The sequence below is a fragment of the Drosophila sechellia genome, chromosome X (genome assembly GCF_004382195.2).
Source record: "Drosophila sechellia strain sech25 chromosome X, ASM438219v1, whole genome shotgun sequence".
Taxonomy (NCBI): domain Eukaryota; kingdom Metazoa; phylum Arthropoda; class Insecta; order Diptera; family Drosophilidae; genus Drosophila; species Drosophila sechellia.
In genome coordinates this window covers 1,287,824-1,314,498 of record NC_045954.1, presented here as the reverse complement: position 1 = coordinate 1,314,498, position 26,675 = coordinate 1,287,824, and the positions used below count along the sequence as shown (strand labels likewise).

The 26,675-nt window shown below is 50.3% G+C and overlaps 8 protein-coding genes across 10 annotated transcripts; 3 read left to right on the top strand and 5 right to left on the bottom strand.

Moving 5' to 3' along the window:
* Positions 1–277: 277 nt before the first annotated feature.
* LOC6615976 (sex-lethal homolog) lies at positions 278–4,629 on the bottom strand. 2 transcript variants are annotated; one of them, XM_032725844.1, is made up of 7 exons: positions 4,523–4,629; positions 3,817–3,956; positions 3,421–3,744; positions 3,175–3,282; positions 2,929–3,110; positions 2,151–2,734; positions 278–2,040 (listed from the first exon to the last, which is right to left on the bottom strand). In XM_032725844.1, the coding sequence occupies exons 2-7, from the start codon at positions 3,877–3,879 to the stop codon at positions 1,847–1,849; spliced, it is 1,455 nt and encodes a 484-aa protein (XP_032581735.1). In that variant the 5' UTR covers positions 3,880–3,956; positions 4,523–4,629; the 3' UTR covers positions 278–1,846. The 2 variants fall into 2 exon arrangements, with proteins under 2 accessions (XP_032581735.1, XP_032581734.1); XM_032725843.1 differs by lacking the exon at positions 4,523–4,629 and adding an exon at positions 4,386–4,491 and having other exon boundaries at positions 1,984–2,734.
* A 333-nt stretch (positions 4,630–4,962) lies between these two features.
* Positions 4,963–6,138, bottom strand: LOC6615975 (histidine-rich glycoprotein). Its single transcript, XM_002040306.2, has 2 exons — positions 5,733–6,138; positions 4,963–5,529 (listed from the first exon to the last, which is right to left on the bottom strand). The coding sequence occupies exons 1-2, from the start codon at positions 5,745–5,747 to the stop codon at positions 5,089–5,091; spliced, it is 456 nt and encodes a 151-aa protein (XP_002040342.1). The 5' UTR covers positions 5,748–6,138; the 3' UTR covers positions 4,963–5,088.
* Positions 6,139–6,996: 858 nt separating this feature from the next.
* Positions 6,997–8,416, top strand: LOC6615974 (CBL-interacting protein kinase 25). Its single transcript, XM_002040305.2, has one exon. It carries the CDS (start codon positions 7,437–7,439, stop codon positions 8,310–8,312), a length of 876 nt encoding a protein of 291 aa, XP_002040341.2. The 5' UTR covers positions 6,997–7,436; the 3' UTR covers positions 8,313–8,416.
* Positions 8,417–8,495: 79 nt separating this feature from the next.
* LOC6615972 (pre-rRNA-processing protein esf1) lies at positions 8,496–10,978 on the bottom strand. The gene has a single exon (XM_002040303.2). The coding sequence runs from the start codon at positions 10,861–10,863 to the stop codon at positions 8,560–8,562; it is 2,304 nt and encodes a 767-aa protein (XP_002040339.2). The 5' UTR covers positions 10,864–10,978; the 3' UTR covers positions 8,496–8,559.
* Positions 10,979–11,018: 40 nt separating this feature from the next.
* LOC6615971 (solute carrier family 12 member 8) lies at positions 11,019–15,026 on the top strand. The gene is made up of 7 exons (XM_002040302.2): positions 11,019–11,705; positions 11,760–12,304; positions 12,476–12,677; positions 12,735–12,969; positions 13,034–13,615; positions 13,689–13,867; positions 13,932–15,026. Exons 1-7 carry the CDS (start codon positions 11,470–11,472, stop codon positions 14,089–14,091), a joined length of 2,139 nt encoding a protein of 712 aa, XP_002040338.2. The 5' UTR covers positions 11,019–11,469; the 3' UTR covers positions 14,092–15,026.
* A 546-nt stretch (positions 15,027–15,572) lies between these two features.
* Positions 15,573–20,047, top strand: LOC6615969 (poly(A) RNA polymerase, mitochondrial). Of its 2 annotated transcripts, XM_032724810.1 has the most exons (3): positions 15,573–15,787; positions 15,854–16,709; positions 18,805–20,047. In XM_032724810.1, the coding sequence occupies exons 1-3, from the start codon at positions 15,685–15,687 to the stop codon at positions 19,679–19,681; spliced, it is 1,836 nt and encodes a 611-aa protein (XP_032580701.1). In that variant the 5' UTR covers positions 15,573–15,684; the 3' UTR covers positions 19,682–20,047. The 2 variants fall into 2 exon arrangements, with proteins under 2 accessions (XP_032580701.1, XP_002040334.1); XM_002040298.2 differs by lacking the exons at positions 15,573–15,787; positions 15,854–16,709 and adding an exon at positions 18,466–18,750.
* LOC6615968 (tetraspanin-2A) lies at positions 16,801–18,353 on the bottom strand. The gene is made up of 2 exons (XM_002040299.2): positions 18,246–18,353; positions 16,801–17,659 (listed from the first exon to the last, which is right to left on the bottom strand). The coding sequence occupies exon 2, from the start codon at positions 17,646–17,648 to the stop codon at positions 16,914–16,916; it is 735 nt and encodes a 244-aa protein (XP_002040335.1). The 5' UTR covers positions 17,649–17,659; positions 18,246–18,353; the 3' UTR covers positions 16,801–16,913.
* Positions 20,048–20,139: 92 nt separating the features above from the next.
* On the bottom strand, positions 20,140–22,767 carry LOC6615965 (N-alpha-acetyltransferase 30A). The gene is made up of 3 exons (XM_032724811.1): positions 21,684–22,767; positions 21,364–21,609; positions 20,140–21,110 (listed from the first exon to the last, which is right to left on the bottom strand). Exons 1-3 carry the CDS (start codon positions 22,401–22,403, stop codon positions 20,946–20,948), a joined length of 1,131 nt encoding a protein of 376 aa, XP_032580702.1. The 5' UTR covers positions 22,404–22,767; the 3' UTR covers positions 20,140–20,945.
* Between the last annotated feature and the right edge of the window lie 3,908 nt (positions 22,768–26,675).

The window sequence follows — 26,675 nt, the reverse complement described above, 5'->3', positions numbered from 1 at the left end:
GAAAGATACCTCTTTTGTGCAACGTTAAGTGTAGATCAACATTCAATATAGATTATCAAGAATACTGCCCTAAAATTCTCAAAGATGTATGGTAAAATTCAGTTTGTTCACAAATATGCGTGTATATGTCCAGCTTTGTATTTTTCTTTTTAGTTTTCGTAGTAAAAGGCTGCCACAGCTTCTTGTTTTCACCTGTCGAATAGAACCGCTTAAGGACTAGTATGTAATCTTCGTGTAAATACGGTCTTACGACGAATAGGATTCAGCTAAGCGAAAATTGAACATTTTAACTATTTATTTGCTTAGCCTAACATCAATTTACAACAATATCGTCAACTTAAGCTCTGATCCGCACTGTACTGTGCTGACTGTACCTCAAATCTGTATCATCTCTCTCGCTCTCTTTCGCTGAGGCTGCATCGCACCATCTCGCTCGCAGACTCAGAATTCAATTTGTGTTCGTTTATTATAAACTTTAGGATTTAAGGTTTAAATACATGTATTTCTTTCGCGCGTTAAGTTTATTCAGAAAAAAAAGTCACCTTAACTATGATATTGCTACGAGACTAGGATTTACGTTTAGAGATTATCAATACTACAAAAAAAATTTCGGACCTCTGGGTCCCACGGGTATGCTGGTTGGAAAATTTCAAGTTTATTTCATATTCAGCCATCTTCTTGTCGGGTTTTTGTTGGAAGTTTACCCGAAGTTCGGGTGTTTATACATCATTCATATATATTATCTAATATATAGGTGTTTGTATAGTGTGGTGTTCTTGTTCTTGGTTTGTTGGTAGTACATCAATAATTTATTTATAATGTAGTAAAAAGCAAGTGACGCGAACGAAACCTCGCTGTCGACGTTCCTTATAAGTCTACAAATTAACCGTCTATTCAGAACAAGCGTCTTCTGTCCGTTGTCAAAAGGTCCGTCTCTCTATATATCCGTGTCTGTACCGTCCGTCTCACAGTATCCGGCCGGAATAGTCGCCACACCTTGGGGCTTTGTATCCGTGCAGTTACTCAATTCATTTACAATTCGCAATCCACCAAGTGCGAAGTTTGTTTCGTGAATTGGAGATGAGTGCAGGAAGTTATATTTGAGTTTTGGTTGCGTTCTCGTCTCGTCTTGAGTGGCTGATGGTTTGCGTTTGGGGCTTTGTTTGTTCCTCATACAAACTCATTGGAATTTTTTCTTATGTGGTTCGATCAAGGATTCGACTCCGACCGTTTTTATGTGTATGTGTGTGTGTGTGTGTTGTTGGGGATTGTGTGGGCTGGTTAACTTTGGAACATTATTTCCTACATCTTTATACACGCTATGCATCTCAATTTGCTCTGCTTAATTCTGTGATAGTGTTCTTGTGGTACTGCTTATGTCTGCCGTGCACCTTTGCTTTGCCTCTTGCTGCCAATGCTTGGATTTGCTATTCCTGGCCAGTATGGTTTCGGGTTATATCGTATGGTCTCAACCAATCCTGGCTCTCTGATATGGATATACATAAATGGATAGCAAGATACATACATTCACATAGAGAGCGAGAGAGTTGGCTACTATTGGATATTGCTTCTGGGTAATATCTCCTCTTCCCTCCTCCGATTGCACTCGATCTAATTCTAATCGCTACCACCATGTGGCCACCGCCGTAAACTTTCCGCCGCCTCCGTCTGCACTCACTTTAATCTTGTGGACTGGCTCTTTCCATAGCAACAGGAACAGAGACCGGAACCGTGGCATACACCGGAACATACACGGCCAAAACAGCTGGGTAGGCCGAAAGTGACGCAGCTGGGGAGGAGAAGGAAACGACTGATGGATGGGCGGCGGCTGGGATGTAGAGCGGCACTAGGTAGTCGGAGTGGGAGCGGGATCTGCCACCGAATGCGCAATATATCTGATGGTTATTCTGGAGGCTTGCGAGCGGCGGCCTAAACGGAATCTGCTGTTCTTGTTGGGGCTATGGCAAATGCCATTGCCTACGGGATGCGGCTGGCTGGGGAATCGGCTGCAAATCGGCAATGGCAGCATGAACACTTCACCTGTGAGATGCAGCTAATATCGTGTAAAGAAATTAATGGCGTTTAAATAAATTTCTGTGCATGATTATATGGATGCGGTTTTTGAGATCGTGTTGTTCTATTTGATCTACCTCTGTGCGCCATGTGGTGGAAGTTACCACCACCGCCTCCACCGCCGCCGCCACCACCACCACCGCCGCCTCCGTGAATGGGCATGCCCATGCCCATGCCCATTCCCATGTTCACGCCCATGCCCATGTTCATGCCCATCGGGTGCATTTGCTGCATGTGGTGCGGATGCGGGCCGCCCATGTTGTGGTGGTTGTTGTTGTTGTTATGATGGTGGTTGTTGGGGTGATTGTTGTTGTGGTTGTTGGGATGGTGGTGCTGCATGTGGTGCAGCTGCGGATGGTGCTGCGGATGCTGGTGTGGATGCTGTGGCTGATGATGATGCGGCGGCATATGCGGATTGTGGTGGTTGTTGTGATGGTGATTATTGTGGTGATGAGGTGGGTGCATCGGTCCACCTGGACCCATGTGCGGCGGACCACCGCCTCCGCCACCATTGCCACCTCCGATCTGGGCCATAAACTGGGCCGCCTTGGCCTTGCCATGTTCTTCGGCGAGTCGCACCCAGATTGGCTGGGATCCGCCCTCCGGCACCGTGTTGTTAAGCGCCTTGATCGCCTCTTGAGCTTCCTCGCGCTTATTGTAACTGCAAGCAAGAAAGCGGGTTTCAAATGGGAAATCAAAGTAAGCGTAGTTCAGCCATCAGTCGAACTCATAATGAATTTGGACGTGGATTTTTGTGAGCATATAATTAAGTGGGGCACACTGGACGGGAATTGAGCACCGTGACCTAATTTCGAATCGTGGATGCTGCTCACGCAGATCGCACTCCGTACTCACCGCACAAAAGCAACGCCGCGCGGTCGTCCAGTGAGTTTGTCCCGCAGAATGTTTCGCTGAACAATCAGGCCATAGGGCGAGAAGATGCGGTCGAGCATGTCGTCGTTGATGTTTCGCGACAGGTTGATGACGTACAAATTCGTATCCTTAATGGACTGCCCACCCGGTCGAGCATACGACACCTGAGGGAGACGAAAAAGAAGAGTCACAACGGGGTCATGGGAATTCCGGGGGCTTATAACGCACCTTTAATCGCTTGTTGCGCACATAAAAGCCATTAAGCTTCTGGATGGCGTCCTCCGAGTCCGACTCCGTTTTGTAGTCCACGAAGCCGTAGCCGAAGCTATATCCGGTCTGTTCCGTTGGCGGGCATACAAAGCAGAGGGGAGTGTAAGCTGCATTCGTGTGTATGCAACGTGCGACAGGGATGGCACCTGTTACGTGCAGTTCACCAGGTATTCTGGGCACTCAGGCGCCAACAACCGAACTTACCTTGAAGTCGCGCATTATCTTGCAGGTGTTGATGGGCCCGCAGCCGCTGAAGAGGTTGTACAGCTCGCGGTCGGTCATGTCCTGCGGCAAGTAATTGATGATCAGATTGGTGGCGCTGGTGCGGTCCACTTGCTGCATTTGTTGCTGCTGGCCTGCGGAGTTATCGTTGCCCTCGTTGTCCTGTCCGTGGTGTTGCTCCTCGTCGCCAGAGTGCTCCTGGCCGTCACCACCGTTGTCGCCATCTCCATTCTCCTGCTGCATGTTGCCGTTGCTGTCGTCGTCATCGTCGGTGCCGTCATCACGGCCCACATTATCGCCGGATCCCTGCAGCAAATAGTCGGGAATAGACGCGTGAAAACAGATTCGTCGGCTCACTAACCGAATCCAAAAACTCACCTCTACGTCGGAGGACTGCTCGTCGTCGTGCTCCTGGTCCTGCATCTTATCCGCGTTGGACATGACCTTCTGTGTCAAGCTTTGATAGCTCCTGTTTGTCTGGGTTTCTTGCTTGTTTGCGTCGTAGTTGGTACAACGAGCTGCAACGATACAAGAGAGTGCAAATCAATTAGCTCGCCAAGAAGCTCAGGAGGGATTCCGTTTGGGAGTCGCAGTAGGGACGAGCGGTGCTCCTTGTTGCGCGGCTGCAGGATGCAGATTGAGCGCAGCTCAGGACTCGCGACTCCGGAACTGCACTCTCGGCAAAATCAGAATCCGAATATGTGTGTGTACATCTCGGCAGCCGAGTCAAGGGGGAGGAGACGGAGGAGGAGGGAAGGCGCCAAATTTGCTGGAATGCGGTTGAACTCGGTAGCCTGCCACTGCCCGGCCCTGGTCTATTCAGGGATCCGTACCAGGGAGTCCCAATAGCAACTCCGGCGCTGCCCGCAACACTTGGAAAAAGCTGCTGGAAAAGTTAACTACCAACACTCGCGCACTCGCCCATACACGCACGCACATATACTCACGGCTTCGATGCGTCCGTGTTCGTTGGCTTGGGGCCCTGCAGCCGAAAAAAGCAACACGAAAAAGCGTGGGCAGCACGGAGTCTACGGGAAACAGCCAGCGGCGGCCACGAAATACTCTGCAGGTGCAAAATACTCACTTTTTAGCAAACTTCTTCACTAACTGCACCGGAAAACAGCGAGTTCTGTGCACTTCTTGCGTTTCCAAACGATATACAATCGAAGTCAATTCTTCTTCGATAGCGGGGCAATTTGTATCGGAACCTATCGGGGGCCAGCAGTCCTTTGATAGTTCGATAACTCATACCGTCCGCCTCTGGAAGGCATCAAGTGTTGGAAACTATTTTCTATGTAATTGTCATTGTTAAAATTATTAGTGAATTTATTCAGCACTTATAGCTGTTATACCAAAAACAATTTTTCGCCAGGGCTGAACTTAAAAATATACCAGAACACAGAAATACCACAAGCGGTCGTACTGAATTCATCGCACGTTCAACTATCGGTAGATCGTTATCGAAATTTACCTGAGCAGTTAAATACACTGTGAAAAAAGTTAAAGCAATAAAATATCTCTTGATTTGGGTGGTACTCTAAACTCTAGGTCAACGCTTTATTAACACAAAAAAATTAACGTAGCAAATCCTTAAACGCTAACGAAATCCCCACAGCTCGTTTTGGCCTTTTCGATTCGGTAGTCCAAGTCCTACTCGTGGTGGGAGTAGTGCTCGTAGTGCTCCGAGTGGTGTACCGGCTCCTCGTAGTGGCCGTGCTCGTGGTGCGACTCGCTGTGGTTTTCGAGCACCAGTCCGTGGTTGTGGTTGTGCTCACTCTTTGGGTGCAGGATCTTCAGCTTCTGCTTGGTGCCGCCGATCTCGATGGGTTTCTTCACCAGGTGCTGGTCCTCCTTCTTGATGTAGACGGGCACGGCATGGTAGTGGTGGAACTTGACGCTCTGGTGCGAGGTGGCGTGCTTGTGGTCCACTTCGTGGTGCAGCTCCGTCTCCTCGTGCTCCGGCTCGTACTTCACATGGTGCTCCGGCTCGTGATGCTCATGATGGTCGTGGTGCTCGTACTCCTCGTGCCCTTGGTGGTAGTCGTGGATCTTCAGAGCTCCACTCAAGGCCAGAAGGGCCAGGCAGGGAATCTGCAGGAATAGGTAATGTAGTCAATGCGGTATTCCATTTTAAACTAAAAATTGAATGCTAAATATATTTCCAAGTTGTTATTGAGGTGGTTGAGAGAACTTCCATTCCATTTTCCATTCCGAAATATATTTGGTTCTTGTTTTTCATAAACTATCTTATTGGCTTGAAAGAATCTATGTTTGTAAAGTTTTTTGGTGCTTACAGCCAACTTGAGCATGGTTTTCTGGTTGCTTTTGAATCACACACTGGGGCACAATCAAAAAAATATTCGAAACTGTAGACCGTTACGCGAAGTGCTCCTCTTGGCAGTGGCGAACTGAATGTGGCTCTCCGTTCGGGACCAGATTCGATTTATACCCGGTTTGGGCCAATCCCACCAACGCTGGCCAACCTGTAGCTGGAGTTGTGGCAAGCGAAATGTGAAATGTGCAACAGCAGCAACAATGGCAACACACGGCAACGAACTTCAGTCTGTTGTTGTAATTTATGACCGCTGCCTGCCACAATTGTTTGGAAAATTTGGAAAATAGGTGCGTGCGATAGTGGTTCAATTAAAGCGGATTACGTATACGGCATGTGGCCTTTGGTGCGGCGGCGGCCAGTTTCCTGCGCAGGAGAAACCGAAACCCGTTGTCAATCAACGGGTTAACAACCACCCAGCTGGAAAACCAGTTGACGTTGAAAAATTCGATGCAAGTGCAAGGCAATTAGACGGTCAAAGATAGCCAAATAGAAAAAATCACAAAACGGGAAGAAAGGCCGAATGTAATCAATTTTGCCCACGTGATAGATCCTCCTGAATTCCAAGGACAAGCACTAATGATCGGGCATTAAAAACCAGCTATAGGCTAATTGGATCGATCATCGGTGCAATTCTATTAGTTTATCACCATTGGTAATCGTTTTCCCAATCCCAACGATAACCACTGATAGACAACTTCCCGATTGCTCGCGACAGTTCACTCATGGGCCAATCCCTGATGATTAATGATGAATGGATGAAGAGAAGGGCTTTTCGCAATCCCCATTGCAAGCTGCAAGTGTCGGGTGAAAGGTGCGTCCACTCCGATCGATAAACGAACGAAGTGAGCAATTAAAATGCAGCACATTACCATTAGATAATGACTTCGGCGGCGGGTTAACGACTCCACTTGGGAAGCTCGCGAGCTGCATAGCCCAAACCCATTTCGTTCCGAATGCCAAAATACCACTTGGAGCGATTTACTGGGTTAGTGTGCTCTGGGCGGGCACGAAATGGCGGCTGTGTGCACATATAATCGATTTGAAAAGTAAAAGTAAACTGCTTTCCCAGTCGCACGATTTGCATAACAAACCAAAACGCCACCACGCCGCCAGTCTACAGTCTGCGGAGTCCATGTCCAACATGCACCCGACATGTCGAGCAGTTTTAATTATCAATCTGGCGATAAATCTCCTTATATAACTCCTTAAATTGACAGGAAGCGCCGCTTACAAAGTCTGCGAAATGAAAATCAAAGGAATAGCACCAACTGGTTCGGGAATCCAGTAAAAGGCTTGTTTCCTAGTCCCCCATCATTCTCCTATGCTTAGATCCTATTGCCAAGAACCGAGCACCCCGCTTAATATATCATTTTTAATTTAGGATAATAAGTTTTAAAGGGATGGACTTTTCGAATGGGGTTAGTTCACAATGGGTTAGTTTGGGTTATTAACCAGACTCTACTAATTACTTAATTTGAGCACTGTTGCTGCTGGCCAGATTAGCCATTTTCATATGGGGGTTCCGAGTTTTCGGCTTTTTCCGATGGAACTGTGCATCTCTTGTTTCAAAGCAATCGATAGATGGCGCGCTTGCGCTTGTGCTGGCTAACTGTACATAAAGGCGCGATCGCGGATTACGCTTTCGGAACTCTGCGCACTCGAGATGGAACTGGGTGACTCGAAGCTGCGTGCGGTAAGGGTGCTGGGCCAGGGCACCTTTGGCCGGGTCTTCCTCTGCCACCAGATCGAGGTGCGTGGACAGCCGGAGAGAAAGGTGTGCGTGAAGCGGATCATCGTCCGGAATCCGAAGACAGAGCTGGGACTGATCAAGGAGGAGGTGTACATAATCTCGCAACTGCGCCACCCGCACATCGTCGAGTTCCTGCGCTCTTTTAGCCACGCGGGCACTGTGAACATCGTGATGGAGTACGTGCCTAACGGCACCTTGAGGGATGTCATCCAGCAGCTGCCGTCGGGCACCGGGGGAGTCAATCAGGACCGGCTGATGCGCTACTTTCGCGACATGGTAGTGGGACTCGAGTACCTGCACATCCGCTGCGTCATCCACCGAGACATCAAGCCCGAGAACATGCTCCTCGACGCCAACGACCGCGTCAAGATCGCAGACTTTGGGATCGCGAACGTCCATGCGCCCAGCACTCAACTGCAGGCGGGGATGGGCACGCCCATGTACATGGCCCCTGAGGCGATGTCCAGCCAGGGCAGGGTGGACTTCAAGTCGGACGTGTGGTCGCTGGGGCTAGTCCTCTACGAGCTGTGCCTCGGACGCAGCCCATTCGCCGCGTTTCTCGACAAGAACGCCACCCCTGCCCTACTGCACACCGTAGTCCAGGCGCTGGTCCGCCCCCGGCTCGACTGCCAGCTCATCCGGCGTCTCTACGATCCCGTGTGGGCGCAAGTTTGCGAGCTGATGGTCGTCTACGAGCAGGAGCGCCGCATCTGCCTGCCGGACATCTTCCACCTCGACGCTGGCATGACTGTGACCCTTTACAAGCAATACTTCGGCTACAGCTACTAACGAAAGCCAATGGTCCGCTCACTTGCACGGGGAGACCTCAACAAATATTTCATTGTACTTTAGAACTAGGCTAGCTTAAGCAATAAATTAAGATGTGGACTGTGCTTTGTGTGCGCTTGTGCTTTTGCCAGGGGATCTGCCAGCTATAAACAGTATATAATGTATATTCCAAAACAGTCTCGCTCAATGTCATTAACGTAGTCTTTAATTTACACTAGTTCAACTATTGTACAGTAACAGTAATCCTTTAAAGCTTCTGGCCCTGCTGCTGCATCTGGATCTTACGCTTCAGACTCTTGACTAGGGCGTTCTGCTCCAGCTGCTGCTTACTCCGCTTGGGGGCTACCTGTTCATCCCCATCCGCATCGCCGCCCTCCGCCTGCTCCTTTCTGCGCTTTAACTTCTCGCCAATGATCTGCTGCATGCCCTTGGTGGGCTTGTAATGGGAGTGGGTGGGATCGATGTTGTACTCGTGCGACTTGTAGACGGCCTTGAAGCGGTTATCATTCAAGTTCACCTGGAAGTCGTCGTCCAGCTTCTCCGCATTATGCGGCTGATTTTTCGATTTCTTCAACTTCTGACGACGCTTTCGCTTTGAACCGTTCGCTTCTTGCTCCTCCTTCTTGAGAATTTTTGTCAGGCTGAAGTGCTGTTTCTCGTCGCGCCCGTCGCCATCGTCCAGCAGTAGCTCAAGCTCCTTCTCTTGCTGCTTCGCTTCGACGTCCTCCTCTCCATCATCCTTTCCCTTCTTTTTCTTTTTCTTCTTGTCCTGCTTCGTCTTGGGGGGAGCGTAATCTCCATTGGCGAACTCCTCGGCGAAGTAGGCGTCATTCAAATCGATGCCATCGGGCACCATGGACTCATCGCTGTCCTCACCGGCATCGCCTCCCCTGGTTTCGATCTGCCGCTGGCGGCGCTGTTCCTTGCGCTGCCTGTTCTTCTCGCTGCGTTTTTGCATCACCTTCTCGATGGGCGTGAGCTCGGCCTGAGCTTGCTGCTCCGGCCGTGCCTCTTCGTGCTGTGGCTCCACGTTCCAGGTCATTTCCATTTCGTACTTTTGCTCCTTCTCCTGCTTTTCCTGCTCCAGGATGTCGGCCAGCAAGTTTTTGTAGGTGGCAATGCGTTCCTGCTTAGAAGTCTTTTTGGGCTTGCTCTTCTGTGGGTCCTCTGAAAGCGCCTTTTGAGCTGCCTCCTCCGCCGGGGATTCCTCCGCCTCAGAATCCTCTTCCTCACTACTGTACGCTACTATCTGGCGCAGCTCCTTGTCCGTGAGCTTGTCAACCTGCCCACTGGAGAGCTTGTCGCCCAGCTCACGACGTTCCAGCGCCGTCTCGTCCCAGGTTAGATCCACCTTGGCCTGCTGCAACGCCGTGGTGGTGAACTGGCGCGGCTTATAGCTGCTGGCATCCGGCAGCTCGAAGCATTCGTCCGACGGCGTGTCCTCCTCGAACGAGGTGTCGTCCGGGATGAAGCGCAAGTCCACGCGCGTGGCGGAGCTCTCGTACTCGATACCATCGCACTCCTTATATACCTTGTCGGCCGTGTCTACGCTGTCGCATTCGACAACAGCGTAGTAGTAGCGCAGTCGGTTTAGCTGGTATTGACGCAGCTTCTCCATGTGGTAGTCCTCTCCCTCTTCGGCATCGCTGTCCTGCTGTCGTACGAGCTCCTCATCGGAGTCGTCTTCTGGCTCCACACGCTCCACCAGTTCCTTTGGGCCGTGCACTTCCTCCTCGGCCATGCGTGCCTTCCCGAACTCTGAGGGGTATATCTTGACGCTAAGAATGCTACCACCGGGCGGCAGGAAGGAGCTGAGCATGACCATTAGATCCTCGGCCCGGATGCGGTCCCAGTCCATATTGCAAACAGCCAGGCGGCGTGTGCTCTCCTCGGTGTGCTCGGCATCGTTGTCCAGCTCGCCCCACACGTGGTCTATCTGCAGCTCTGGACCCTCGTCTTCATCATCGCTGTCCTCGTCGGAGGAGGAGTCGGTATACAGGCGGTCTTCTCCGCGGGCGTAGTCTATCTCTGGGTTGGTCAGGCGCTGACGAAGACTCTGTGACACCTCGGAACTATCGCTTTCCAGCGCATCGTTGCCCTCCTCCTTTTCCAAGTTGGCTATGGCTCGCTCCTCGGCGCGCCGCTCCTGTTGCTCCGCCTCCGCCTCGAAGTCAAGATCAGATTCCTTTTTGGCAGGCTCCTCGTCGCTGCAGCTCTCGTTCTCGTCCAGTTCGTAGAACTTTCTGAGGTCCTCGGCGTTGCTCTTGTTGACCGGGCGGCCGTACTTGTCCACGGTGTACTTCACCTTGAACTTGTCGTCCGTAAACATGCCCTGGAAACGCTTGTCGATCATGACCTTTCTTTGCACCTTCGGAACGCCGCGAAATCGGGGATCGGTCAGCAGGTGCTGGAACCGAGAGTCCTTCCAGATTCCGTTCTCCGAATCGTTGGCTCCAGCTGGTTTCCCCATGTTGGCCTGCGACGAGCTGGGTGCCTCCTTCTTCGTCGCCTGCTTGTCCAGCTTCCCGGACTTGTCCTTCTTCTTGCCCATTTCTTTAGGAGCTCAGTAAAATACAAACAAAACGTAAGCACGTGCGGCGCGTCACGCCGGTTTGGTTATCGATATCGGATGGTAGCGATAGAACTTAGAAACAGATAGGCCGCCGCCTATCGTCTAACGCATATCGCCCACCGAAAAGTTATCGATGACGACTTCTTGTAGTTTACCCATAAGCAAGTGTTTTTATTTAGCTTTTTGAGCGTTTACTGAGTGTGGTTACAGTTACTCAAGTGCGACCAAGACGATGCCCGCCGTTTCCCGCTCCGGTCGCCAGTGAGTCGAATCCAGCGCCTGCAGCACCTCCAGCGGATCTGCGATCTTCAGAGGATTCTCCACTGGCTGCCTGCGTGGATGTGCTCGTGCTTGGACGTTTGGATGTTTGGGTGCAGCAGTGGGAGCGCAACGCCAAGAAATAGCAATCAGTTAATTGCCGCGATTACGCCCGCGTAGTCGTCAGATAACCCGCGAGAACAGCACAACGCAAAAACTGCTCAACTCCACGGGAGCAGCAGCAACAACAAGACCAGCAAACAACTGCCAAAAGCGGTACGAGGAAAGCGGAGTGGAGCGAAGTGTGCGGTGCGAAGCGGAGCGGAGATGACTAATAGCTCTGAGGGCAATGGCAACGGCGGCCGACGCACTGTCGACTGGCAGAGATTTGGACTTGGCGGCGACGAGGACGGGGATGTGGCGGTGACCAGCTTTCGCCAGCGGACCAACAATAACACCGGCGGATTCGTGGATCTGGGTAACGAGTACACGTACGCGGCTGGTGGCCACCATGCGTCCGGGGCCAACGAGATCTTTGCGGGCGAGCAGGGTGACAAGCCATGGTAAGTGAATCAGGCAACCCTTCTGGCCAGGATCCTAAGCCTCTTACTCAACAGGTGGCGCTCGAACTTCTTTATCTCTCAGCCCGTGCTATTCGGCACCTGGGACGGAGTGTTCACCTCCTGCCTGATCAACGTGTTTGGAGTGATCGTGTTCCTGCGATCCGGATGGATCGTCGCACAGGCAGGCATTCTGAACGCGGTGCTGATCATCTTCTGCACGGTGGTCATAGCTCTCGTCAGCGTCCTCTCGGCAATCGGTATCTGCGAGCGGTGCCGCGTGGAAAGCGGCGGCGTGTACTTTCTTATAGCCCACACGCTGGGCTCCCGCTTCGGAGGCGCCTTGGGATTGCTCTACTGCTTTGGCCAGGCGGTGGGATGCGCCCTCAACGTAATGGGATTTGGCGAGTCAATGGCTGGACTAGTGGGACTCGAGGGCAGCAAGTGGGCCATCCGCGGGTTCGCTACGGCAGCGGTGCTCCTGCTGGGCTGCATTAACGTGGCCGGCGTCAAGTGGGTCATCAAGCTTCAGTTTATACTCCTCATGATACTGCTGATCTCAGCGCTGGACTTCATGGTGGGCAGCTTCACTAGTGAGGCCAGTGAGTACATTATTCATATGCGATTGTTAGCTAGGCCCAATGACTAATCGCTTCCTAAGTAGATTATGGCATTTTTAAATAATCTGTTAAATTTCGTTGGAATATGATTCGAAAGAAGTTGCAAAGAAAAAATTTCATCCGAACAAGCTATTAATCTGGTTTCCTTTGCAGGTGGCGGCTTTAATGGCTGGGCGAGCGGAAACTTCGTGGAGAACCTATGGCCGAAGTACGACGACGGCTACTCCTGGTACCGTGTGTTCGGCGTCTTCTTTCCCACCGTTACCGGAGTGCTCTCGGGCATCAACATGAGCGGCGACTTGCGCGCGCCATCCACGGATATTCCCAATGGCACCCTGGCCGCCTTTGGCACTTCGTAAGGATTTTCCGTCGCTGGGAAATCAGTAGTTCTTCACATCCCATTTCTTTGCAGCACGTTCCTGTACTTGGTGTTCGTCCTGTTTTTGGGGGCTACCTGCCAACGAAGCTTCCTGTATACTGACTACATGATCTCCGTCAAGGTGTCTGCCGTGCATTTCCTGCTGTTGGCCGGCATTTATGTGTCCAGCATGTCCTCCTGCCTTGGCGCCATGTACGGCACCCCGCGCGTCCTCCAGAGCATCGCCAAAGAGAGCGTCATTCCGGGCATCGATATCCTGGGAAAGGGTGTAAGTACCAGTGAACATTTGTTTTTGATCCCACAGATAAAGAAAATAACGAACTCTTTTCTAGCGTGGTCCCAACAAAGTGCCTTTATACGCAATGGCCATCGTGGCCCTAGTCACTGTCTCCTTCATTATCGTGGGCGATATCAACTTCCTGGCGCCGATCGTGACCATGCCCTTCCTGCTCACGTATGCCTGTATCGACTACGCCTACTTTGCGCTGGCCCAGACCTTCGACATTCAGGAGCAGCGCGAGGAGCGTTTCCGCATTCAGGCGTCGAGTCCCAGCTACGAGACGCGCCGTTACGGCAGTGTTTCGGACACAGGCAACGACCTGGACCTGCTGTTCCCCGATCGGGTGCGTCACAAGAACCTGCAGAGTCCGCAGAACTCACCGCTGCACCAAACAGTGCCCCTGGAGTTTGACAACGAGAGTCCCAGCTCCTCCAACCAGGCGACGTCTTCGGAACGGAGAACGGGGCACGAGGCGGACACCACTCTGGCCGTGGAGCAGTCGGTCGCGCAGGCCGGCGTCGAGCAGGAGCAGGGCGACGAGGCCGAACCGATAGCCCCAATCCGTCCGCCCATCCACTCCAAAACGAAAAACTGGTACTCCGGCTACTGTAATCGCTGGGCCTCGCTTCTGGGGGTACGTCTGCATAAAGGAGACGACGCTTCTCCGGAAAGCTTACTCATTTTTGACTCCCATACTCCCCTTGCAGGCCTTCACTAAACTGCTGGTCATGCTGCTAGTCAACTGGTACTACGCTCTCACCTGCTTCCTGGTGGTGTTCGTCGTATGGTTCTACGTGGGCACAGCCAATCCGGCCGTGAAGCCGGGTCTCACTGCGGAGTTTAACTTCTTCGCTTGGCTGAAGAGCGTCATATTCCGGTGCTTCGGGTGAGTTCGCTTGACGCTTCTGAAGTATCCAACTAACTGCTATCTCGCTCCATTTGATGCATAGCAAACGGATGAACGAGTACGAGCAGATAGTCGTGACACCCTCGTGCCCAGGCGTTGATCTCTCACCCACGCAGCTCAACGAGCAAAACGAGGACTTCCGTCCGCGGCCCAACTACCACCACTCGTCCGTTATCGAGGGTCGCCTCATAGATGACATCTAGACCGCGTCCTGGGTCTAGAGCCCAGGTTCACCTGGATGCGGGCCGGGCAACGGGCCAGGCGGTGTGGCTGTGGAAAGCAATAGTCGAGTGCATTTCTCTACCGCTAAGCAGTACTACGTTTAACTAAAGTGAAGTGGAGCCGGCGAGGCAGCCGAATCAAACTTAACCCTATGTGTGTTTGTAAATCTGTACGAATGTATTTGATGTATAGTTAGGATAACGACAGCTGAGGACACGTTGGTAGTATTCCAAACTCGATTTTAGTTTTTGCTTTAACAAAATTTGGAGTCTGTGAAGCATTTTAACTGGGACTCTCCCACGATGTAGCGCTTAGATAAAAAATGTTGATAGTGTATTGATTTTTAGCTTTTTACTAGTTATTAAAACGTTCAGAGGTCAGTCAAATCAGATCACATTTCAGTTGCGGAGGCTCCTTCCTGACCACAGCTGTCCAGTCCGGCGTTTACCACCGTGTCCATCCACGCCCCGCCCACACGCACACACCCATCCATCAGAGAACACTCACACAGTAACTCAGAGCACTTTCTAATTATTAATTCTAATTTCTTAAGCTTCGCATTCTTTCGATGTGTTCCTTGCTCTCGTAGTTCTTCAACGATTACTCTTAGTCGAGAGCGAATAAGTTGTTGCTAAATGGATATGTTTCCAGTGCTAAACAGACCGCATTTCGAGGAGACATATGTGATACTGAGATAATAAGTGAACCAAAAACCAGAAATCAAACTTGATGATTTGGCGCCTTGCATTTAGGACGACAACACACACAGCACACAGAGCACAATGAAATTGTTACAGAACACAAGAACGAGCCACATAACACAAACAACACCTAAGCTAAGCTGTAATCCTGTATTACCATGTCTGTGGACAATAACAGTCCTAATTGATAATATATATAAACCTGTACACGCGTACACACTCGGCATACGATATCAGCAATAACCGCACTCTATATACACCCAATATATGTATATATATCACTCGCATATATCCGATATATACACCTCACGTTGATTGACTAATGTAACCGATCCAGGAGTGTTAGGAAGATGACTAACGTATATTTCAAAAATATACCCAATCGTGTCCCTTTTGTACGTGTTTAGCCTAATTTAACCTAGTTGTATGAAGTCCGTTCATCCCACGGCAAAACCCGCATGTAATAATAATAATAACACAATAACTGGGACGTGAAATAAAAAGTTTATAAAATTACAAACTTTTAAGTTTGGCGCCAACTGGAGTAATCGATAGTTTCTCAGGGATGCATAAGCTTCTTCTAGAAGATTGGCATTGCTAAAACCTCTGCACTAATGGTGGTTAGCTAAATTAAAGTGGAGCTGTAATGAGCTTAGGATGGCAAAATTATATGTTTTGTTATCATCTTACCCATTGAATGCTAAAAAAAACCACGGTTTAGGAACCAGGGCTGCACACTCAGCGACTGCGGCCGATAACCGACTCAACCTAACCTCAAGGCTACAGCCCAACAATATTCGGTTAAATTCCAGATCAGAAATCACCCACACCAAGTGGGCCTAGGACTTGACCCGCCCACATCCCACGCCCGCCATGAACAGCTTAGTGCGACGCAGCGCCCAGCAGCTGAGCCTCTGGCGTACATATTGCGTAAAGCACAATGCTCCGGAGGCGGCTTCTCCCGGCCGGAACGCAGGTGAGCCGATTCTGGCCGAGATCTGTGCTGTTCAATATTACTACCACTGTCCATGTTCGCCAACAGGAAGGCCCAACTACGAGGAGTTCATTGGCCGTCATCAGCGACATGCCCAGTGCAGCATTGTGGTCCAGGTGAGCTCCGAAAAGTCGTATGCGGAGTTGTATAACTACTGCAGCAGCTTCGGCTCGATCATGGGCGCCCACCACTACTGCGTGCGGCAAGACGAGACCCTGCACTACATCCTGCTGGAGTACGCCACGTCGGACGAGGCGGCGACTGCCATTGGAGCGGGCGTCACCAATGGCGAGCTAAGCGGCGTGCCTGTGCGATCTCCCTTTCTGTGGTTCCGAGCAGCGGGAGGAGGCAGACGGGGCCCCAAGCTGGTTGCCAATACAGCGCCCGCACTGCTATCCTTGGACGGCACCCGGCAGGTGGATCAGGGCCATCTACTGGGGCTCCTGCGTGGTGCAGCTGACATCGAAGAGCAGGTGCAGCAGCTGCACGAGCACACGCGCCTGAATGAGCTGGGAATCCGCATGCGCTTTCTAGCCGCCCTCCAGGTACAGCAGGCCATTGCCGGCATGTTTCCCGCCGCCCAGGCACAGCCCTTCGGCTCGTCGGTCAACGGATTCGGTCGAATGGGCTGCGACCTGGATCTCATCCTGCGCTTCGACAGTGATATGGGGGCTAAGAGCCCACTGGAGGCGGCGGTGCCCTCGCGACTTGTTTACCACACCAAGGAGAACCTGAGCAATGGACGCTCGCAGACACAAAGGCACATGGAATGCTTTGGAGATATGCTGCATCTGTTCCTGCCCGGCGTGTGCCATGTGAGGCGTATTTTGCAGGCGAGGGTGCCTATCATCAAGTACCACCATGAGCATCTGGACCTGGAGGTGGACCTCTCCATGAGCAACCTGTAAGTGCTATGGGCTAAGTGCCTGCTTATACCATTATTCGTCTGTCTGTTGGCAAGCAATTTGTGATTCGCGTCCGCTCGCTGAGAAACCTTTCCTTGTGGGGGTCGCAATCTTTATTGTACTTATTGTTCGAACTGGGTATGAATTCTTAGATCTATCGAAGGGTCACTTGTCGCTATTAACTAGATTAACGAGGCTAGGCTTCAGCGGCGATAGTTGCTGGCCTGTTCCTCCTCCTTTTTCACCGCCTGCACAAGCACGAAGCTCATAACCGCGCAGATGACGTTGAGTAGGCCGAGAGTCATGGCCAGAGCCACAATCCAGCCGGTTTTGCCCTCGAAGAACCAGGTCAGCTCGTCTACGCATCCGTTGAAGAAGGCGTTGCCGCTGACGGTGTCGCGGCAGGAGCTTGGCAAAGGCTGGCGCAGGTCGAGATAATCCCATGGCCCGGAGGCCCCGCAGCAGCCGATGTTCTCCTGGATCATGGTCAGCACGTAGTTCGAGTACGTATACTCGGATGTTGCCACAAAACCGCGCAGCGATACATTCAGCAGCGGCTGCAGGCTCGAGTTGATGGTGCTGAACTGCATTAGGACCGCCGACCCGGCCACAATGGCGATGAACCCAAAGACCTGGGTGCCCACGAACACAAACAGAGCCAGGGTGTTCTCCATGAGTGCGCTCAGGCAGCCGAGGAAGCTGACGGCCATCATCACAATGCTGATGCCAATGAGCACGTACACGCCGATGTAGAAGGACTGCGCCTCCAGGATGCGCAGCCAGTCGTTGAAGCCGGGCTCAGCCCTCAACCAGACGGTCAGGGCGAACAGCGCTGTGGATATCATCCAGGCCACGATGTTGAAGCAGAAGAGCGTGTACTTCACGCAGCCAATTTGCTTCTCCAGCTGCTCGTCGGAGGCTCCATAGCCGATGCCCATCGTTTGGAAAGCTGCAAGGCAAGAGAATGATCATTAGGTAGATGAAGACAAGTGCGTGATCTGAAAACCCAGGACAAAGGAGGCGCTACTTGATGGAAGTATTAGTTAGACGGTGCATTGATCCTTGCTCAATTTTGAGGAGCTCCATTGAGTCACATACCAAAAGCTCGCCCTGGTCGCGCCTATTAATCACGATGTTGCTTGGCATTTATGGTTGATTCTCCCCGCCCTTTCCCGCCGCTCACTGTATCATCGTTGGCCTTATCGGAGCTGTGTTTAGCAAATAGCGTTATCAGCAACGCACTAGATGATTAATACGAGCAATTGCAACACCAAACTATTCAAAAGTATTGAAATGGGCCAGGAACTGGAGCTGCGGGCGTATCCCTGAGCACCTCAGTAACATCCAAGCATCACTTAAAATCAACTTTTGTAAGACGTTGTGTGTAGACACGTTTATCCATTGGGAAACTTTCTTTTGGGTGTGGTACCCATACCGAAATTCAACACTTCTTCAATCGCACTTCAAAAAAATAGACCATCCTTTTATCACTGCGTAGAAATGGGAATTTGTAGGCACTTTTTACTAGGATTCACCTTGCTTGGGTCGATTCTCGTGGGGTCGGATGAAAAAAATAGCTTGCTCAGTGGCGGACTAGAAACAGATGTCCGTTGGGCTCGTTCGTTGAAATCGTTTTGACCAGACTTGCGGCTCGGCTGAGATACGCGGCGGTGACAACATCCAGGCTAGTGGTGCCGAACAGTCAGGCAGGGAGAGCGGCCTTAGATAAGAAAGCTTCCTCAGCTCGATAAGATTAGATAGCGGCAGGTGGTGATTGCCAAATGTCGTGTATATGTGTAAATGGTACACTGCTCTCCCGCAGGTGAGGAGGTGAATCAGTCCTCTCCGCAGCACTGACTTCCCTGGCGTGCCGATGGCCATGATTCACATCCCATTCACCCGCCCCTGATAAGTACCCGCTGCACGCATATCCGACCAGTGGTGGGGGTCAGTTCTACGGGCGCCACACCGGTGGCTGTCTCATTGAACGAGGCCACGCCCGTTTTTGCCTCTCCGCCTTTGGAGTGATCAGTGTTGCATGTTGGCATTAAATATGTTTTAAGAATGTGGTTTTAAACTGAATCCCTCTTTCAGCACTGGCTTCTATATGTCGGAACTGCTTTACATGTTCGGTGAAATGGATCCGCGCGTACGGCCGTTGACCTTCACCATTCGGCGCTGGGCGCAGACCTGCGGTCTCACGAATCCCTCGCCTGGTCGCTGGATCAGCAACTTCTCGCTCACCTGCCTGGTCATGTTCTTCCTGCAGCAGCTGCGCCAGCCCATTCTTCCCACGATTGCAGCGCTGGCCAAGGCGGCGGAGTCAGGGGACTCGCGGGTCACCGAGGACGGGATCAACTGCACCTTCACCCGGAATGTGGATCGTCTGGGCTTCAGGAGTCGAAACCAAAGCTCGCTGAGCGAGTTGTTGCTGCAGTTCTTCGAGTTCTACTCGCAGTTCGACTTCCACAACCGTGCGATATCTTTGAACGAGGGAAAGCCGCTGTCCAAGCCCGATCACTCGGCCATGTACATCGTAAACCCACTGGAGCAGGTGCTAAATGTGAGCAAGAATGTCAGCCTGGAGGAGTGTGAACGACTGCGCATCGAGGTGCGGAACGCGGCTTGGGTTCTGGAGTCGGAGGTGGAGAATGCCTCCGTTCCGGAGGGCGACGGCCAGGAGCTCTCTTGGGGCCTCTTGAACTTGTTTAAGCATCCCGAAAAGGCCGTCATCCGGCCGAACATGTTCTTCAAGCCGCGCATGGTCGAGGTGAGTGATCTCTTCGAGCAGAAGGAGGCCGGAGCAACGTCCTCCACTCCTCCCACACCAGCCATCACCTACAAGAGTGCCTCTATGCGGCAGCAGGTGCAGAGCATCAAGGCTGCTACGCGCTCCCAACTAAAGCAGTTACGCGGATCAGGCAGCTCGGTTCCGGCGAGCAGTCCCAAGAACCGACGGAGCAGCAGGTGATGTTTCCGAGACTGACACCGCCCATGTACATACATACTTAGGATAAGCCACAACTCCACATTCATGTGGAGTCAAGCATAAGGGCAGCCGTAGTTGGCTGAATTGAATGTTGTTCATACTTTAAAACCTCCTGTTAGTTACGATAAGTCCATGATCGATCCAACTTTGAGTATTGAAACCGATTGTTATTGACGAATGCGACCAAATGTGACAGGGCAGGGAAAGATCGGTGGGGCACGTCTAAAAGAGCCCAAGGAAGCAGTCATTATTTGGCTTTGTGGATGAGTTATCCGTAAGACATACTTTCCTAGTTCGAGTAGTTATAATTCTTTTTTTTATGATAATAAAACGAAAATACCGTACTAACATATAGTTTCTCACTTGGAAAACACAACACAAACTTCCAAGCAAGCTCGCTGTTCCCCAGTTTGTGCTAAACTAAAAATCAGAAGACATGATTTTCGTATTTGTTGAAGATTTTATTGCGTTCTTTCAATGTTACTCGGGATCCACCACATCTTTTCCTTATCGCTACGTGTTACGTGTTTCTGGAGAGCACAGAGAGGTTACTTAAGACCAGATGGCGAGTTTGCTTAGCCGTGAGGACCACCGCCATCAACCCATTGAAGGTTTGTATACAAGTATGCATATGTGACTGCATTTTTATGTGTCTGTTCTCAGCTCTTGGTTCCAATTGCGTTCATTTTGATATACATGATCGTGTTTATCGTTCGACTTGCGTGATCATCGCTTTGATCGATCTTTTTACAAAATTTGATACTATGTTTATAGCTTTGTAAATGGGCGTCGATGAGCGTGTGCTGTGCTGCTGCTTCAAGTTGTTGTCTATTCCCTAGATTGGTTTTTGTAGATTGTTTAATGTACATAACTAATTGCTTGCTTAGTTTTATGCATGTAAATCACGTATTGCATACAAAATTGCCTCCTGTAAAATTAACCAAATTTCGGGTCCGTTGTGTGCTGCTCGTGCTGCTCCTGCAGATGTTGCTCGTACTGCTGCTGCTACATAATAAAATAATTTACAAATGAAAGAGAGACAAGGGACGGGGTGAGTTTGGGAGAAAATAAACTGATGCTACGATGCTTCCTAGTTAAATAGGTACAAAAAACAGGGCGCCGATACAAGCTGCCAGCTGGCCAGGACCCAGAACGAGCGGAGCGCCCTGGGCCTCCGCAGAGCGCAGATCTCGACATCTTCGGCGGCTACTTAGACAACAATTTCAACGGCAGCCGCCGGGTCCACTCATCTAAACCAGAGCTTCAGCCGCAGCGCGTCCACTCCGTTAAGATAGTAGCGGAACAGCCGCTTATCTCGCACGAAGCCCAAGTTCTCGTAGAGCCGCAAAGCCGGCTGGTTCCGCATCTCTGTCTCCAGCACCACCTCGTCGGCATTGTCGGCCAGCATTGCCTGCAAATGGGGAAATTACAGTGTGATATAAGTTTCCACGGAAAGAGAGGTAGTTGGTATGTATCCCTCGCCAATGTGACCGAAAGTACACCTCGAGGCTCGGGGAGCCATTGGTGAGATTTGATGGCAATTTCATCTATAGTTAACGACACATACTTGTTCCGTAACAGACATGTCGAGCATCGGCTACATACAACCCGATTTACTACTTTTTATCACTTATTGCAAGGGAAAGATGCCCCAGACATCCTACCTCTATGGCCTTGGTGACCAGCGTGGTGCCGATCTTGAGCTTGCGATACTCCTTGCGCACGGCCAGCATGGCGATGTAGCCGCGCCGCACGTTCATGTGCATGTCCAGCTTGCACACGATGGCGCCCACGTACTGATTGTCGTGCGAGGCGAGGAAGCAGAGTTTTGGCCAATTGTAGATGAAGTAGCGGTACGTGTATATCGAGTACGGCTCGGACAGCTCCGCCTGAATCAGTCGCATGATGTCCTGCGTGTTCGTATGCGGGGGATTAGATTAATGTTGCGCATAGTTCGCACTTGGTCATACTTGGAGGTACTCACATGCATTTGGTGTTCAGCCTCGTATTCCTTATACACGATCTCGTCGGCTGAAATGGCAGGTTCCGGCAGCTGGAGCTGTGCTGTAATAGTGGGCGTGGCCCTCTCTGCGTAGTCGGAGGGCAACTGCTTATTCTCCTGCTCCCGACTGTGGCTGCTCCCCGTCGCCACCTGCACTCCTTGTTCCACAGCTGCCTCCTCCGACACTTTTGGTTTTGGGGCCGTCGTTATGGTTGGGTGCATGTTGGCAGTGGTTTTGCTTGTGGCTGTTATGGGCTTCTCCTCCGCATTGAGGGCGTTCGAATCCGATCCTCCGCCACCGCTTCCTTCTCTTCGCTGCTTACGGTTGTTGTTGCTACTGTCTACGCTGTTGTTGTTGTGTGTGCTGTTGTTGTTGTTGCTGCTGCCGCTAGTGCAGCGAATGTGATTGTTGTTGCTGTGCCCATGTGCATGGCCATTGACGACCTCCACAAGCGGCCGAGCCTCCTGCTCCTTGTGACCATGGCCATTGCAAAGGTGCATCTTCTTAAGCAGGCCCCTGAGTTCCTGCGCTGGCTCCTGGTCTTCCGTCGCCTCCTCCTCTTGGTGCTGGTGTCCATTGCTGGGTGTCTGTGCCTCCACCTGGCCACTGGGATTCGGATTTGGATTGGGGTTCTTCTCTGCCGAGCTCTTTTTGTTCTTGTACTTCTTTTTTCCGGCCGCCGCTGCCTGGGCATCCGCCATTCTGAAAAGCGACGGGGTTGGCTCTAAAGGGGAAACCTGCTGCTCCTCCGGGGCTTATCTGGGGGGACTGGTAATCCTCGCCTGCAACCGTGTGCCTCGGACTTATTTTTGGTTATATTTTCACAGTTGATGGTTTTTCATTCACACGCACACGCACACGCACATACTCAAACACTCACACACTCGCGCACGCACACATGGGGCAGTCGGCCGTCCTCTTTGTGCTTCCGATATTCGGAGTTCCGGATCGATCAATCCGATCTCGATTTGTGGCTCTAGTGCGTGTGCATGGCGAACTTATGTAAAATCCTATATCCGCGAAACTCGTAATTTTCCTTGCTATGAATAAATCCCACCCACACATATGCGCGAACAGCTGTAACAGCAATCGATTGGCATTCGATACTATCGATAAAATCATCGCCGGCCGACAGTGACTATAGGCTATTGAATTATCAAGTGATATTATTACTATTAAATTAACAGCTAAGATTAATGAAAATATTTATAAATCTTAAAACTACATAGATTTCATCAAATTCATATTTGGCATGCACCTTACACCACACATCTTCGCATCTTTGATAAAGCTCCATGTAATAATATTACAATCTTTAAACTTAATATTTTAATACTTATTTTCTTTATAGCTGCCATTCAATTTCTGACTTTGTATTTCCAATTGACCTAGTTGTAGTTACAATACTTTTGCTAAATTAGATCGTCAGTCTGTACCCTTTTGCGAAGGTGTGCTGTACATAACGGAAAAGAGAAGAAGAAGCTGCTCATTTCAAAGTTCTCTTCTTGTTCTTCCGCTTCTTGAAGAAGAAGCAACTGTTCTACGGCGTACAGGCTTTTGATTTACGGGGCGGCTTTTGTTTAAAAAATGTGCTGCAAATCAGTTTGAAGTGTTAATTATAATTAAGTGCATGTCGTGGCAATGAGTAGCAATCGAAATGTTACCCGAAAATGGATGCAAGTCCAATAAATTGCTCGAAACGTATGTTACCTTACTGTCGCCATTTAAAAGTATACGTGTGTTCGTGTGTGCTTACTCCTGCGTTTTTATTGTCTTTTTTGTTTTGTGTTTCCGAAACTAATAAAAACGTTCTTCAATTGGTAAGTTACTAGATAAATTCAGTTGTACTAATTAATAACTCTGCAGTGCGACCTTCGCCTACTTTTTTCGTTTCCTTTTCGCGCCATTAGCGTTCGCCATAAAATAAATTCCATAAGCAATAAAACAAAATTTCAATCTCGAATCACATAAGTCTCATACGAATCCGCATTTTTCTGAGATCTGCACTTCCTCCACTTTCCTTTGCCTTTTGTCTTGGTTGAGCGGAAGCTGGAGAACGTAGGACCGAGCTCATTATTAGGAACTTACAAGGTTTGACTTCGAGTCAAAGCTGAAAAGATAACCCCTGATTTTACAATGTATATGTTTTTTTACAAATCATATGTAGTAACTGCCAGGAGAAATCCGTTTGCTGCCGTTTGTTTTGTGGCTTTTTAACGACGGCAATCAGTCGACTGTTTTAGCGTTATAGCCCGTCGCTTTGATGGGGACTCCAGCTCCTCCCAACGTCATAATCGAAAGTCTTGGGTAACGAACGAACTCGGCATGGCCGATGTCGTTGCCTCTCGGTTGGGCTGGCTGATCCCAGAACTGGGACAACATCAGCACTAGCTTGTGACGAAATCGGCTGGGGCGACCATGCGGTCTCGATCTTCGATCTGCTTTCGGACCAGCAATGCTCACTTCTCATACGGAATCGGACTTGAATTTGATTGACTGAAATTGAATAATCCGAGCCACGCGATTGGATAATTTCTTGAAATTTTGCATACGAACTTGCAGGCGCAAGTTGGCGTCCATTTTGCTGGACGTCTGTTTCACTTTTCGCTGTTGCTGCAGTGACGCGGGCAAATCCAAAATTAGCAAAGCAAACAACACACGGAGAAAGTGAATGGCCGAATAAAGTAAAAGCAGCGGCGGAGAAAGGGTGGCGGAGAAAGGGGAGAGAGCGGGAGCGGACAGGTGCCGCAGCCAACGCCTTATCACCTCGCTGGCGGAGATCTCTAAAAGATGGAGATACAATTTAGCACTTAGCACCCACGTGACGAAATGCCAGATCGATATATGCAATTTGGCCACAATGGCATTGACTTTTTGTCTTAAACTATCATTTTTGTGTGGTTTGATCTTGGTAACTGGCTCCCCAGCCAACTAACATAGCATTGTCAGTTGGTTGGTCGGTGCAGTTGGTTCTATAAGTTAGAGCTTCGTATGCTATGGCCACCTAAGGGTATTAGGGTATTTGGCCTGCCACCTGGGTAGTTGACCAATTTTATTTTGCACATCCACGGCGCATTATAGCAATTCACTTTTTGCGCGATGCTCCATAGCTCCATAGTTCCATAGCTCCAAGCCGAGCCCCACTCCATTCTCCCGAGCATTTGGCCGTGTCATGTCAAGAGTTATGGGCTTCGTAATTTTTCTGAGTTTTCGTTTATATATTTTTGCTTGTTTTAGTTCGGTTCCTTTGGCGCTTTGTTGTTTGCCGTGTCGCAATGCGAGTGTGCGCAAAAGGCAAAGCCAAAGCGCATGCGCTCCAAATGTGAAGCACCTGGCCAAACCCTACCCCTAGTTCCACCTATGTACCTTACCCATCCCAAAACAACTTAAGTGAGGCATAAGGCATGCGGCTCGAGCTGAGCTTAGCAAACTAAAACCGCAGACGAATGTGTCGCGTCAGCGTTAAATTGTGTCAAATGTTGTCACACACAAAAAGGCAGCCTCAGCCTCCCTTTTTGCGGCGAGGCGGTAAAAACCGTTGTGTGCAAATGGCAAATGTTACAAATAACCAAAAATCGTTTTAATTATTTCGAGCAAAACGTGCCAAGCGCAAAATGAGCCCAAAGTTTGTGGCCTGTGTGGCCCTGTTGAGAAACTAGGTTTAACTGCGTCTTTATATTTGTAGCAGGAATCGTAAGACAAGACAGAACTCTCATGTTTTGCAAACCCAATGGATTTTCCTTTTCCCCATTCCGCCCGGTCCACTTGAAGTCCGGAGGGATCAGAGCGATCGAGTGGCAGCGATGGGAACCACTGGAGCCCGAGTTCATTGAGGCCCATCGACGGTCTTCGATCGTTGATCGTTGAGCGTTGATCGGCTATATACAGACCATGGCTGGCCGCGCTCCCAGTGCGTGAGTTTTATTATGCAAGCGGAGCGGAGCAGAGCAGAGACCACATGGTAATAAAAACCAAACCAATCTTAGTCCGCAACATTGCGGGGCGCAGCAGCAGAAAGCCAGAGAAAATCGAACCAATCGAATTTGTCAATGGGGCAAAGAAGCTGGCCGAAGTGAAATGCCCGTGCGCCAGAAGAAACCCGTCTGCATCCGCGGCAGACTGCTGCTTACCTGTTCACCTTCCCTGGCCAGAGCCATGCTCCGTCTTATCATAGTTCGCAGTGTACTTGGTCAAGGCAAGCCAGCCACTTTTAACCGGCGATCAACCGATTTGATGGGAGCTCGGCGCTCAGCGGTCACCACGATCGGCCTCGCGTCGCACTCGGAATCCCTCCCAAAAATGTCTTCTAAGCCAAATCGATTTTTAATTGACACTTCGGCGCCAGAGCGCTGCACCTTGCCTTGCCAAAGGCAGTACTAAAAGAACCAGCCTACTAGCAATCTGCTATCGCTATGTCATGCTAATCAATCGAGATGAGGCCTCGTTGTTATTAGGTGCTAAAATCGTTCAATCTGCAGCAAAATAGTTTAACTCAATGCAAGCTTGCCGTATGGTTACTATTTCAAATGTTATTGCAGTACATATAACAGTCTAGTATAGTACCAGTATCGGCACATGACGTGCATTAACATGCCTTTTTAAATTGCTTTGTGTTAAGTGTGTTTTTACAATGAACCAATTTATGTAATGGCTCCAAGCGAGCCTAATAGATGGTATCGTATCGTGTCGTATTTGTGAGGCCAGCAAGTTGGAGCGCCGAATCTAGGCTATGAAATGTAAGTTTATGCCATGCATTTCAAATGGGATTAAATGGATGCATCTAATCAAAGCACTCAGCATCCAGTGTTTTCTAGCTGCGACTTCTAAAGAGCCAAGTCGCCGCAGCAAAAGCAGAAGCAGAAGAAGCAAAAGCGGTAGTAGCAACATAAGCCGCAGCAGCTACGGCGGCGGTGGCGGCAGCAGCAGCAGCGAAGTTGGCCAAGACGACTTTCGGCCGGGTTCAGTACGCTGCG

Bases quoted from the DNA above. Each gene is read 5' to 3' on its own strand.
- LOC6615972 (XM_002040303.2), bottom strand. From the start codon at position 10,863: ATGGGCAAGAAGAAGGACAAGTCCGGGAAGCTGGACAAGCAGGCGACG.
- LOC6615965 (XM_032724811.1), bottom strand. From the start codon at position 22,403: ATGGCGGATGCCCAGGCAGCGGCGGCCGGAAAAAAGAAGTACAAGAAC. The intron at 21,610-21,683 runs GTGAGTACCTCC...ACGAACACGCAG, and splicing joins AGGCTGAACACCAAATGCAT to GACATCATGCGACTGATTCA. The intron at 21,111-21,363 runs GTAGGATGTCTG...CCCCATTTGCAG, and splicing joins TGGTCACCAAGGCCATAGAG to GCAATGCTGGCCGACAATGC.
- LOC6615969 (XM_032724810.1), top strand. From the start codon at position 15,685: ATGAACAGCTTAGTGCGACGCAGCGCCCAGCAGCTGAGCCTCTGGCGT. The intron at 15,788-15,853 runs GTGAGCCGATTC...GTTCGCCAACAG, and splicing joins TTCTCCCGGCCGGAACGCAG to GAAGGCCCAACTACGAGGAG. The intron at 16,710-18,804 runs GTAAGTGCTATG...TCCCTCTTTCAG, and splicing joins GACCTCTCCATGAGCAACCT to CACTGGCTTCTATATGTCGG.
- LOC6615976 (XM_032725844.1), bottom strand. From the start codon at position 3,879: ATGTCCAACGCGGATAAGATGCAGGACCAGGAGCACGACGACGAGCAG. The intron at 3,283-3,420 runs GTAAGTTCGGTT...CCAACGGAACAG, and splicing joins AGATAATGCGCGACTTCAAG to ACCGGATATAGCTTCGGCTA. The intron at 2,735-2,928 runs GTGAGTACGGAG...TCTTGCTTGCAG, and splicing joins CGCGGCGTTGCTTTTGTGCG to TTACAATAAGCGCGAGGAAG.
- LOC6615971 (XM_002040302.2), top strand. From the start codon at position 11,470: ATGACTAATAGCTCTGAGGGCAATGGCAACGGCGGCCGACGCACTGTC. The intron at 12,678-12,734 runs GTAAGGATTTTC...ATTTCTTTGCAG, and splicing joins CTGGCCGCCTTTGGCACTTC to CACGTTCCTGTACTTGGTGT. The intron at 12,970-13,033 runs GTAAGTACCAGT...ACTCTTTTCTAG, and splicing joins TCGATATCCTGGGAAAGGGT to CGTGGTCCCAACAAAGTGCC.
- LOC6615974 (XM_002040305.2), top strand. From the start codon at position 7,437: ATGGAACTGGGTGACTCGAAGCTGCGTGCGGTAAGGGTGCTGGGCCAG.
- LOC6615968 (XM_002040299.2), bottom strand. From the start codon at position 17,648: ATGGGCATCGGCTATGGAGCCTCCGACGAGCAGCTGGAGAAGCAAATT.